We start from the raw sequence: 12,771 nt of genomic DNA, 5'->3' as shown, positions 1-12,771 counted from the left end.
GGAAGTGACGGCGCTGAACCAAGCTTTGTCAGCAAGGGGTAGGGAGAGGGGGGCGGAAGTGAGGTAAGAGAGCTCGCTAACTTCGATTCACTGGCAGCCGGCCCCCCCCCTCAGGGGGCGGGGCGGACGGGAGAGGGGCGGGGTCTGATCGGGGCGGCGCTTCCGGAATGGGCGGGGCGCGGGCACTTCCGCATCCGGTCAGAGCCGGAAGAGAGGCCTGCTGGAGCCGGGGGGCTGCCGGTGCCATGGCCCCGCCGCTCGCCCCACGCCTGCTGCCGCTGCTGGCCGCCGCCCTCAGCCTCGCCCCCGGCCCCGGCTCGGCGGCGCGCTCCGCGCCTCCCTCCGGCGACTGCGACCTGCTGGGCGACGGCGCGGCCGAGTCGGCGATAGAGCGAGTGCTGCTGGAGCGGCTGCGGCCCCTCCGGGGAAAGAGGTACCGGCCGGGGCGGGGGGAGAGTGGGGAGGGTGACGGGAGGGGCCTGAGGGAGGGGAGGTGAGGGAGCTGGGGGGAGGGAGGGTGAGGGGTGAGGGGAGGGAGGGGGAGGGGTGAGGGAAGGGAGGGGGAGGGGTGAGGGAAGGGAGGGGGAGGGGAGGGTGACGGGAGGGGCCTGAGGGAGGGGAGGTGAGGGAGCTGGGGGGAGGGAGGGTGAGGGGTGAGGGGAGGGAGGGGGAGGGGTGAGGGAAGGGAGGGGGAGGGGTGAGGGAAGGGAGGGGGAGGGGAGGGTGACGGGAGGGGGCCTGAGGGAGGGGAGGTGAGGGAGCTGGGGGGAGGGAGGGTGAGGGGTGAGGGGAGGGAGGGGGAGGGGTGAGGGAAGGGAGGGGGAGGGGAGGGAGAGGGAGGGGCCTGAGGGAGGGGAGGTGAGGGAGCTGGGGGGAGGGAGGGTGAGGGGAGGGAGGGGGAGGGGTGAGGGAAGGGAGGGGGAGGGGAGGGAGAGGGAGGGGCCTGAGGGAGGGGAGGTGAGGGAGCTGGGGGGAGGGAGGGTGAGGGGTGAGGGGAGGGAGGGGGAGGGGTGAGGGGAGGGAGAGGGAGGGGCCTGAGGGAGGGGAGGTGAGGGAGCTGGGGGGAGGAGAGGGAAGGGAGGGGGTGGGGCATGAGGCTGAGGGTGAGGGGGAGGGAGTGGGAGGGGATGAGGGTGGAGGGAGGGGATGAGGGTGAGGAGAGGGAGGGGGAGGGGTCTGAGGGTTGGGGGAGGGAGGGGGAGGGGCCTGAGGGTGAGGGGAGGGGACTGGGAGTGAGGGGAGAGGGAGGGGGCTGAGGGTGAGGGCACGGAGGGGGAGGGAGAGGGAGGGGCCTGAGGGTGAGGGAAGGGAGGGGAGTGGAATGAGAGTGAGGGGAGGGAGGGGCATGAGAGTGAGGGGAGGGGATGAGGGTGAGGGGAGGGAGAGGGAGGGGTCTGAGGGTTGGGGGAGGGAGGGGGAGGGGCCTGAGGGTGAGGGGAGGGGACTGGGAGTGAGGGGAGAGGGAGGGGGCTGAGGGTGAGGGCACGGAGGGGGAGGGAGAGGGAGGGGCCTGAGGGTGAGGGAAGGGAGGGGAGTGGAATGAGAGTGAGGGGAGGGAGGGGCATGAGAGTGAGGGGAGGGGATGAGGGTGAGGGGAGGGAGAGGGAGGGGGCTGGGGGTGAGGGGAGGGAGTGTCTGAGGGTTGGGGGAGGGAGGGGAGGGGCATGAGGGTGAGGGGGCTGAGGGCATTGGGGGAGTGGAGGGCAATGAGGGGAGGGAGAGGGAGGGACTGGGGGTGAGGGGATGGAGAGGGAGGGGGCTGGGGCTGAGGGAATGGAGAGGGAGGGAGGTGGGGGTGAGGAGAGGGAGAGGGAGGGGTCTGAGGGTTGGGGGAGGGAGGGGAGGGGCATGAGGGTGAGGGGACTGAGGACATCGGTGGAGTGGAGGGGAATCAGGGGAGGGAGAGGGAGGGGCCTGAGGGTGAGGGCACGGAGGGTGAGGGGCCTGAGGGGGGGGAGGGAGTGGGCCTGATGGAGAGACGGAGGTGGCTGGGGGTGAGGGGAGGGAGTGGGAGGGGGCCTGAGGGTGAGGGTGAGGAGGGGGAGGGGCCTGAGGGTGAGGAGAGGGAGGGTGAGGGCATGAAGGGGAAGGGGCCTGAGGGGGAGGGGAGGGAGTGGGCCTGATGGAGAAAGGGAGGAGGCTGGGGGTGAGTGGAGGGAGAGGGAGGTGGCTGGGGGTGAGGGGAGGGAGGGGGAGGGGGCCTGGGGGTGCGGGGAGGGAGAGGGAGGGGCCTGAGGGTGAGGGGCGGGAGGGGGAGGGGGCCTGGGGGTGCGGGGAGGGAGTGGGAGGGAGCCTGGGGGTGAGGGGAGGGAGAGGGAGGTGGCTGGGGGTGAGGGGAGGGAGGGGGAGGGGGCCTGGGGGTGCGGGGAGGGAGAGGGAGGGGCCTGAGGGTGAGGGGCGGGAGGGGGAGGGGGCCTGGGGGTGCGGGGAGGGAGTGGGAGGGAGCCTGGGGGTGAGGGGAGGGAGGGGGAGGGGAGGGTGGGGGAGGGGAGGGAGTGGGAGGGGGCCTGAGGGTGAGGGGAGGGAGGGGAGGGAGTCTGGTGGTGAGGGGAGGGAGGGGGAGGGGAGGGAGGGTGAGGAGAGGGAGGGGGAGGGGCCGGAGGCCTGAGGGTGAGGAGGGGGAGGGGGAGGAGTGGGAGGGTGCCTGAGGGTGAGGGGAGGGAGGGGGAGGGGCCTGAGGGGGAGGGGAGGGAGAGGGAGGGGGCCTGGGGGTGAGGAGGGGGAGGGGCCTGAGGGGGAGGGGAGGGAGGGGGAGGGGCCTGAGGGGGAGGGTGAGGGGAGGGAGGGGAGGGAGTGGGAGTGGAGGGGTCTGATTGGGAGTGGGGGAAGGGGACTGAGGGGGGTGGTCTGGGGGAGAAGGGCAGCTCTCCGGGAACTGGTTCGGCCGTCGTTGATCAATCTCTCCGGCGGTCCGTCTCCCCCTCAGCTTTTCAGTGACCACTGAGAATGCCACGACCAAGGAGTCGTACACCTACAGGTTCCAGCTGTGTGCCAGCATCCTGCCTGGAGACCCCACCGCCGGCGCGGTCCAGATCGACAATAAAGTCAACACCACCAAGGTCATCGGCCGTATCAACGCCACCCAACTCATCGGCGGTAGTGAGTGTGGAGGGAGATTCACTCTGTGTCTGACCCCGGGAGTGTGTGATGGGACGGTGCGGAGGGAGATTCACTCTGTGTCTGACCCCGGGAGTGTGTGATGGGACGGTGTGGAGGGAGATTCACTCTGTGTCTGACCCCGGGAGTGTGTGATGGGACGGTGCGGAGGGAGATTCACTCTGTGTCTGACCCCGGGAGTGTGTGATGGGACGGTGCGGAAGGAGATTCACTCTGTGTCTGACCCCGGGAGTGTGTGATGGGACGGTGCGGAGGGAGATTCGCTCTGTGTCTGACCCCGGGAGTGTGTGATGGGAAAGTGTGGAGGGAGATTCGCTCTGTGTCTGACCCCGGGAGTGTGTGATGGGACGGTGCGGAGGGAGATTCACTCTGTGTCTGACCCCGGGAGTGTGCGGAGGGAGATTCACTCAGCGTCTGACCCGGGGAGTGTGTGATGGGACGGTGTGGAGGGAGATTCACTCTGTGTCTGACCCCGGGAGTGTGTGATGGGACGGTGTGGAAGGAGATTCACTCTGTGTCTGACCCCGGGAGTGTGTGATGGGACGGTGTGGAGGGAGATTCACTCTGTGTCTGACCCCGGGAGTGTGTGATGGGACGGTGCGGAGGGAGATTCACTGTGTCTCTGACCCCGGGAGTGTGTGATGGGAAGGTGTGGAGGGAGATTTGCTCTGTCCCAGCTTGCCTCCCTGACTCGTGCCCTACCTGCTCAGGTGACTGGATCTTGCTGTTGTTCGGCGACGGTGACCCCTACAAGACTCACTGCCAGGGGGAGCGGCGGAAGGTCCTGTTGATGATCTCCTGCGAACCAGGTGTCGTCTCGGTGAGTGTCTTGCCCGTGTCCCTGTCGTTCCAGCCAGGACGATGCTGACCCACCCTGGGCGTTTGATACTGAACGCCTCCTCGCGCATGCCCTCGTCCCAGATGGGGCAGCCCACCGGCGTCCTCAGCACAGAGGGAACTGGGGGACCACGTCGATCGATCTGCCCCTCAGAGCTGACGGGGTGGGGAGGAAGGCGTAGGGTAGTCGGGGGACTGAGTCCGAGACGGACGTGAGAATGTCGCGGCTCTTTCAAACCTTGCTCAGACACACATGTGGCGTATTGCGTTCAGTTCTGGTCGCCTCATGTGAGTAGGGATTAGAGTGTGCGCAGAGGAGATTCACCAGGATGCTGCCTGGATTAGAGAGGGTGCAGAGGAGATTCACCAGTATGCTGCCTGGATTAGAGAGGGTGCAGAGGAGATTCACCAGGATGCTGCCTGGATTAGAGAGGGTGCAGAGGGGATTCACCAGGATGCTGTCTAGATTAGAGAGGGTGCAGAGGAGATTCACCAGGATGCTGCCTGGATTAGAGAGGGTGCAGAGGAGATTCACCAGGATGCTGCCTGGATTAGAGAGGGTGCAGAGGGGATTCACCAGGATGCTGTCTGGATTAGAGAGGGTGCAGAGGAGATTCACCAGGATGCTGCCTGGATTAGAGAGGGTGCAGAGGAGATCCACCAGGATGCTGCCTGGATTAGAGAGGGTGCAGAGGAGATTCACCAGGATGCTGCCTGGATTAGAGAGGGTGCAGAGGAGATTCACCAGGATGCTGCCTGGATTAGAGAGGGTGCAGAGGAGATTCACCAGGATGCTGCCTGGATCAGAGAGGGTGCAGGGGAGATTGACCAGGGTGCTGCCTGGATTAGAGAGGGTGCAGAGGAGATTCACCAGGATGCTGCCTGGATTAGAGAGGGTGCAGGGGAGATTGACCAGGGTGTTGCCTGGATTAGAGAGGGTGCAGAGGAGATTCACCAGGATGCTGCCTGGATTAGAGAGGGTGAGGAGGAGATTCACCAGGATGCTGCCTGGATTCGAGAGGGTGCAGAGGAGATTCACCAGGATGCTGCCTGGATTAGAGAGGGTGCAGAGGAGATTCACTGGGACGCTGCCTGGATTAGAGAGGGTGCAGAGGAGGTTCACTGGGATGCTGCCTGGATTAGAGAGGGTGCAGAGGAGATTCACCGGGACGCTGCCTGGATTAGAGAGGGTGCAGAGGAGATTCACCGGGATGCTGTCTGGATTAGAGAGGTAGGTTTTTTACACAGAGAGTGGTGTGTGTGTGTGGAACGCCCTGTCAGGGGTGCTGGTGAAGGCAGGTACATTAGGGACATTTCAGAGACTCTGGGATAGGCAGATGGGTGATGGAGAAATGGAGGGTTAAGGAGGAGGGAAGGATTAGTTTGGTGTTGGAGTGGTGGACCGGCAGAGCGAGCTCGGGGTGAGAATGGTCGTCATCTCCTCCCCCCCGCTCCCGGAGGGCCTATGTTCCTGGGGGTGGGGCCTGTGTGTTCCCCAGGAGGGTCGGGGGTGGATATCGGGACCCCCACCACCCTCGGCTTCTGGCGTTCCTGGACGGGTCTCCATGCTCCCTAGTAAAGTCCGGGGTGGGGGTTTGTGTCAAGCTCTCTGAGGATCTGACCTGGTCCCAACATATCGATGTAGTTAAAAGGAAGACGAGACAGCGGCTATACTTCATTAGGAGTTTGAAGAGATTTGGCACGTCAACAAATACACTCAAAAACTTCTGTAGTTGTCCCGTGGGGAGCATTCTGACAGGCTGCATCACTGTCTGGTATGGAGGGGCTACTGCACAGGGCCGAGAGAAGCTGCAGAAGGTTGTAAATCTAGTCAGCTCCATCTTGGGCACCAGCCTACAAAGTACCCAGGACATCTTCAGGGAGCGGTGTCTCAGAAAGGCAGCGTCCATTATTAAGGATCCCCAGCACCCAGGACATGCCCTTTTCTCACTGTTACCATCAGAGAGGAGGTACAGAAGCCCGAAGGCACACACTCAGTGATTCAGGAACAGCCTCTTCCCCTCTGCCGTCCGATTCCTAAATGGACTTTGAAACCGTGAACAGCAGCTGAGTTCTTAAATATATATTATTTCCTTTTTTTGCACGGTTCTTAATTACTGTTTTCTTCTTTATTGATTAATTCTTTTATTTTTTTTTCTCTGCTAGTTAGAAACATAGAAAATAGGTGCAGGAGAAGACCATTTGGCCCTTCAAGCCTGCACCGCCATTCAGTATGATCATGGCTGATCATCCAACTCAGAACCCTGTACCAGCCTTCTCTCCGTACCTCCTGATCCCTTTAGCCACAAGGGCCATATCTAACTCCCTCTTAAATATAGCCAATGAACTGGCCTCAACTGTTTCCTGTGGCAGAGAATTCCACAGATTCACCACTCTCTGTGTGAAGAAGTTTTTCCTCATCTCAGTCCTAAAAGGCTTCCCCTTTATCCTCAAACTGTGACCCCTCGTTCTGGACTTCCCCAACATCGGGAACAATCTTCCTGCATCTAGCCTGTCCAATCCCTTTAGGATTTTATACGTTTCAATCAGATCCCCCGTCAATCTTCTAAATTCCAGCGAGTATAAGCCCAGTTCATCCAGTCTTTCTTCATATGAAAGACCTGCCATCCAGTTAATGTATTGCATTGAACTGCTCTTGCTACGTTGACAAATTTCACGTCCCACGCCGGTGATAATAACCCCAATTCTGATCAGCTGTCCTCCGACACTATCCTCGCCCTTGGCTGATGGTCCCCCCCTCTGGGAGGTGGCATTCCTGGGTGGGCTCGCCGGGAAGGTGGGGGGGTGGACCGAGATCTCACTCCTCATCCCCCGAACCACACCCACCCTGTTCACTGAAAGGAAGCATGCAAGTACAGCAGGCAGTGAAGAAAGCTAATGTCATGCTGGCCTTCATAACAAGGGGAATTGAGTATAAGAGCAAAGAAGTCCTTCTGTAGCTGTACACGGCCCTGGTGGGACCACACCTGGAGTACTGTGTGCAGTTTTGGTCTCCAAATTTGAGGAAGGACATTCTTGCTATTGAGGGATTGCAGCGTAGGTTCACAAGGTTAATTCCCGGGATGGCGGGACTGTCATATGTCGAAAGATTGGAGCGACTGGGCTTGTATACTCTGGAATTTAGAAGGCTGAGAGAGGATCTTATTGAAACATGTAAGATTATTAAGGGATTGGACACGCTGCAGGCAGGAAGCATGTTCCCGCTGATGGGTGAGTCCAGAACCAGAGGCCACAGTTTAAGAATTAGGGCTAGGCCATTTAGAACGGAGTTGAGGAAAAACTTTTTCACCCAGAGAGTGGTGGATATATGGAATGCTCTGCCCCAGAAGGCTGTGGAGGCCAAGTCTCTGGATGCTTTCAAGAAAGAGATGGATAGAGCTCTTAAAGATAGTGGAATCAAAGGTTATGGGGATAAGGCAGGAACTGGATACTGATTGTGGATGATCAGCCATGATCACAGTGAATGGCGGTGCTGGCTCGAAGGGCCGACTCCTGCACCTCTTGTTCACTGGCACTGTCTCTCTCTCTCGCTCACCACCCCCACAGGGCAGATTCGCGGTGACCCTGGAGCAGAGGGAGAAGGTCTCTGACTGCTTTTACCTGTTCGAGATGGACAGCAGCGTGGCCTGTCCCAGGAACGTCAAAAAGCTCAGCACCGGATCTGTGCTGCTGATCCTGTGAGTCCCGGGGGACGGGGAGGGAGGGGGAGTCCGGGAAACGCAGCATCGGATTACTGGGAGACTCTTGGCAGTGTGGAGGATCAGGGGGATCTTGGGGTCCAAGTCCATAGGACACTGAAAGCTGCTGTGCAGGTTGACTCTGTGGTTAAGAAGGCATACGCTGCATTGGCCTCCATCAACCGTGGGATTGGGTTTAGGAGCCGAGAGGTAATGTTGCAGCTATATTGGACCCTGGTCAGACCCCACTTGGAGTACTGTGCTCAGTTCTGGTCACCTCACTACAGGAAGGATGTGGAAACTATAGAAAGGGTGCAGAGGAGATTTACAAGGATGTTGCCTGGATTGGGGAGCATGCCTGATGAGAATAGGTTGAGTGAACTCGGCCTTTTCTCCTTGGAGTGACGGAGGATGAGAGGTGACCTGATAGAGGTGTACAAGATGATGAGGTGAATGGTGGGTCTGAGAGGGGCAAGAGAGAGGGGGATGGTGGGTCAGAGAGGAGAGAGAGGGGAACAGTTGTTCAAGGGTGAAAGCACAGAAGCGATGTGGAGGAAGTTTAGGGACCATTTGTGCTGGGTTCAGGACAGGTTTGTCCGACTGAGACAAGGAAAAAATGGTAGGAAAAGGGAACCGTGGCTGACAAAACAAGTGAGGCAACTCGTCAAGAGGAAGAAGGAAGCATATGTTAGATATAAGATGCAGGAAGCAGGAAGGAGCTCAAGAAGGGACTTAGGAGAGCTTGAAGGGGGTATGAGAAGGCCTTGGCATGTAGGATTAAGGAGAACCCCAAGGCGTTCTATGCGTATGTGAGGAACAGAAGGATGACAAGAACGAAGGTGGGGCCGCTAAAGGATAAAGAAGACAACATGTGCCTGGAGGTGGAGAAGGTTGGGGAGTCCTAAATGAATACTTTGCTTCAGTATTCACAAGTGAAAAGGACCTTGATCAGGGTGAGGTCGAAATAGAACAGGCCTGTGTGCTGGACAATGTGCAGATTAAGGAAGAAGTAGTGTTGGATCTTCTTAAAAGCATCAAGGTTGATAAGTCCCCAGAGCTGGACATGATCTACCCCAGGTTGCCATGGGAAGTGAGAGAAGAGATCGCTGGAGCAGTAGTTATGACCTTTGAATCCTCTTTGGCTGCAGGGTAGGTGCCGGAGGATTGGAGAATGGCAAATGTAGATCCCTTGTTTAAAAAAGGTAATGGGGAGAATCCTGGGAACTATAGACCTATGAGCCTTACGTCGGTGGCCTGCAAACTATTGGAAAGGATTCTTAAGGATAGGATGTACAAGCATTTGGAGAAGTACAGTCTACTCAAGGATAGTCAACATGGCTTTGTGAAGGGAAGGTCGTGCCTTGCGAGCCTAATTGAGTTTTTTGAAGAGGTAACAAAAGAAATTGGTGAGGGTAGGGCAGTAGATGTGGTCTACATGGATTTTAGCAAGACATTTGACAAGGTCCCCATGAGAGACTCATCCAGAAAGTCATAAGGGATGGGATCAGTGGAACCTTGGCTGTTTGGATAAAAAATTGGTTTACAGGAAGAAAGCAGAGGGTGGTAGTGGAAGGAAAGTATTCTGCCTGGAGGTCGGTGACTAGTGGAGTGCCGCAAGGATCTGTCCTGGGACCCCAGTTCTTTGTGATTTTTATAAATGACCTGGATGAAGAGGCGGAAGGATGGGTAAGTTTGCGGACGACACGAAGATTGGAGGAGTTGTGGATGGAGCTGTAGGTTGTCGAAGGTTACAAGAGGATATAGACAGGATGCAGGGTTGGACAGAAGAGTGGCAGATGGAGTTCAGTCCGGAGAAGTGTGAGGTGATACATTTTGGAAGGACAAACCAGAGGGCTGAGTACAGGGTTAATGGTCGGTTACTTAAGAGTGTGGACGAACAGGGGGATCTTGGGGTTCAAATCCATACATCCCTCAAGGTCGCTGCACAGGTTGATAGGATAATTAAGAAGGCCAATGGGATGCTAGGCTTCATTAATAGGGGGACTGAGTTCAAGAGTAGAGAGGACATGTTGCAACTCTACAAATCTCTGCTGAGACCACACTTGGAGTTACTGTGTTCAGTTCTGGTCACCTCATTACAGGAAGGATGTGGAAGCTGTGGAGAGGGTGCAGAGAAGATTCACCAGGATGTTGCCTGGATTGGGAAACAAGTCTCATGAGGCAAGGTTAGCAGAGCTGGGACTTTTCTCTTTGGAGCGTAGAAGGATGAGAGGGGACTTGATAGAGGTCTACAAGATTGTGAGAGGCATAGATAGGGTGGATAGCCAGTACCTGTTTCCCAGGGCACGAATAGCAAACACCAGAGGGCATATGTACAAAGTTAAGACAGGGAGGTTCAGGGGGAGATATCAGGGGTGTGTGGGTCAGCACAGCATCGAGGGGCGAAGGGCCTGTACTGTGCTGTAGTGTTGTGGTGTCTAGGGAATGGTGGGTCGCGGGGGGAGGATGGGGAGAGAGGGGAATGGTGTGTCGGAGAGGGAGGAGGGAGAGAACGAATGGTGTCTACGGTAGAGGGTAAAGGGGAGTGCAGGGGGCAACGGGAGTGAGAGGGGCCTCTCCCCACACTGACTCTCGCCCCCCCCCCCCCCACCGCAGGTTCGTCACGCTGCTCTCCATCTACCTCCTGGGCGGCTTCCTGTACCAGCGGCTGGTGCTGAAGGCCAAAGGCATGGACCAGTTCCCCAACCACTCCTTCTGGCAGGAGGTTGGCAACTTGACGGCGGTGAGTCAGCGCGACCCGCGGCGGGTGGGTGAATGGGACACTCTCTGTGCGAGAGAGAGATTGGGGAGAACGACGGGGAGAGAGATTGAGGATAGAAGGGGTGGACAGTGGGGGATTAAAAGGGACAGAGAGTGGGGGAATAAAACAATATGGAACGAGGAAGAAAGGACTTTACTTCAGGTTTAAGGAAACGAGGATCATACGGGGCACCGGGAAGTCACAAGGTCACCGGGAAGGAGAAGAAGGGCCTGGGAGAACTGGAAGAGGGCGTGAGATGTCCTTGGCGTGGATAATTAACGGAAAAGGCCCATGTTCCAGCTGCTGGGTAACAGTGCAGCTCTTTAAAACTGTGGTTAGACTCGCACTTGGGGTATTGCGTACGGTTCTGGTCACCTCATTGTAGGAAGGAGGTGGGAGCTTTAGTGAGGGTGCAGAGGAGATTCACCAGGATGCTGCCTGGATTAGAGAGGGTGCAGAGGAGATTCACCAGGATGCTGCCTGGATTAGAGAGGGTGCAGAAGAGATTCACCAGGGTGCTGCCTGGATTAGAGAGGGTGCAGAGGAGATTCACCGGGATGCTGCCTGGATTAGAGAGGGTGCAGAGGAGATTCACCAGGATGCAGCCTGGATTAGAGAGGGTGCAGAAGAGATTCACCAGGGTGCTGCCTGGATTAGAGAGGGTGCAGAGGAGATTCACCGGGACGCTGCCTGGATTAGAGAGGGTGCAGAGGAGATTCACCGGGACGCTGCCTGGATTAGAGAGGGTGCAGAGGAGATTCACCGGGACGCTGCCTGGATTAGAGAGGGTGCAGAGGAGATTCACCGGGACGCTGCCTGGATTAGAGAGGGTGCAGAGGAGATTCACCGGGACGCTGCCTGGATTAGAGAGGGTGCAGAGGAGATTCACCGGGACGCTGCCTGGATTAGAGAGGGTGCAGAGGAGATTCACCGGGACGCTGCCTGGATTAGAGAGGGTGCAGAGGAGATTCACCGGGACGCTGCCTGGATTAGAGAGGGTGCAGAGGAGATTCACCAGAACGCTGCCTGGATTAGAGAGGGTGCAGAGGAGATTCACCAGGACGCTGCCTGGATTAGAGAGGGTGCAGAGGAGATTCAGCAGGACGCTGCCTGGATTAGAGAGGGTGCAGAGGAGATTCACCGGGATGCTGCCTGGATTAGAGAGGGTGCGGAGGAGACTCACCAGGATGCTGCCTGGATTAGAGAGGGTGCAGAGGAGATTCACTAGGATGCTGCCTGGATTAGAGAGGGTGCAGAGGAGATTCACCAGGATGCTGCCTGGATTAGAGAGGGTGCAGAGGAGATTCACTAGGATGCTGCCTGGATTAGAGAGGGTGCAGAGGAGATTCACCAGGATGCTGCCTGGATTAGAGAGGGTGTTTTATGAGGAGAGGTTGAGCGAGCTTGCCCTTTTCTCTTTGGAGCGAAGGAGGAAGAGAGGTGACCTGATAGAGGTGTACAAGATGATAAGAGGTGACGGCCAGAGACTTTTTCCCGAGGGAGGGTGGAAATGGCTAACACGAGGAGTGATAATTTCTTGGTGATTGGATGAAAGTATAGGGGGTGATTTTTGGTTTTACACAGAGAGTGGTGGGTGTGTGGAACACCCTGTCAGGGGTGCTGGTGGAGGCAGGTACATTCCGGACATTTCAGAGACTCTGGGATGGGGAGACGATGGAGGGTTTCGGAGGTGGGGAGGTTTAGATGGATCCTGGAGCGGGTTAGCACAGCATTGTGGGCCGAAGGGCCTGTACTGTGCCATCTTGTACTGCTCCAAACGGGGCGGAACTGAGAGAAGGGTTCTCGAGTGTGTTCTGTCTCTCTCTCTCTCTCGCTGACCGGCCTCCGTTTCCCCACCCCCAGGACGGCTGCGACTTCGTCTTCCGCTCGAGGTCCCGCTCGCCGCCCCCCTCGTATCGGGGTGTGGGCTCACAGCCCCTGGGTGCGGCGGAGGAGGAGGAGGAGGAGGACCGGGATGAGCACCTGTTGCCGATGTGAGACCGTGTGGGCTCGGATCCGTCAATCTCTGCAACGCGGTTCGGTGGGGTGGGGGGGGGCCTCGCGTTCTCTGTCACGCGTTCTGGGTCTTTTAATAAAAGCCGTCTGGCCTCCTGCCCGCCTCGCCGTCTCGCTCGCCAATCAGCACAGACGCCAACGGTGCAGCTTTGAATCTTTATTCCACGCCGACAGGCGCGTCTGACTCCCCCCACACCCCCGAGAGCGGGGCAGGCCCCCCCCTCGTCTCTCCAGACGCCCCCGCACTCTCTCGCTCGAGCCGCCCTCCCCAGCGTCTGGCCGGTCTGGCTCTCTGCCCCAGCCCTTGTCCCCGCTCTACACCTCCTTCAGCAGGTTGATTCG

The 12,771-nt window shown here is 58.4% G+C and overlaps 1 protein-coding gene across 1 annotated transcript; it reads left to right on the top strand.

Moving 5' to 3' along the window:
* The first annotated feature begins 159 nt into the window (after window positions 1–159).
* m6pr (mannose-6-phosphate receptor (cation dependent)) lies at window positions 160–12,489 on the top strand. Its single transcript, XM_072275910.1, has 6 exons — window positions 160–433; window positions 2,927–3,099; window positions 3,828–3,937; window positions 7,522–7,652; window positions 10,269–10,395; window positions 12,277–12,489. Exons 1-6 carry the CDS (start codon window positions 168–170, stop codon window positions 12,409–12,411), a joined length of 942 nt encoding a protein of 313 aa, XP_072132011.1. The 5' UTR covers window positions 160–167; the 3' UTR covers window positions 12,412–12,489.
* Window positions 12,490–12,771: the final 282 nt, after the last annotated feature.

Source organism: Mobula birostris, chromosome 13 (assembly GCF_030028105.1).
Source record: "Mobula birostris isolate sMobBir1 chromosome 13, sMobBir1.hap1, whole genome shotgun sequence".
In the NCBI taxonomy this organism is placed as follows: domain Eukaryota; kingdom Metazoa; phylum Chordata; class Chondrichthyes; order Myliobatiformes; family Myliobatidae; genus Mobula; species Mobula birostris.
Note: the sequence above shows the minus strand (reverse complement) of the source record. Positions and strands in the feature narration are given on the sequence as shown.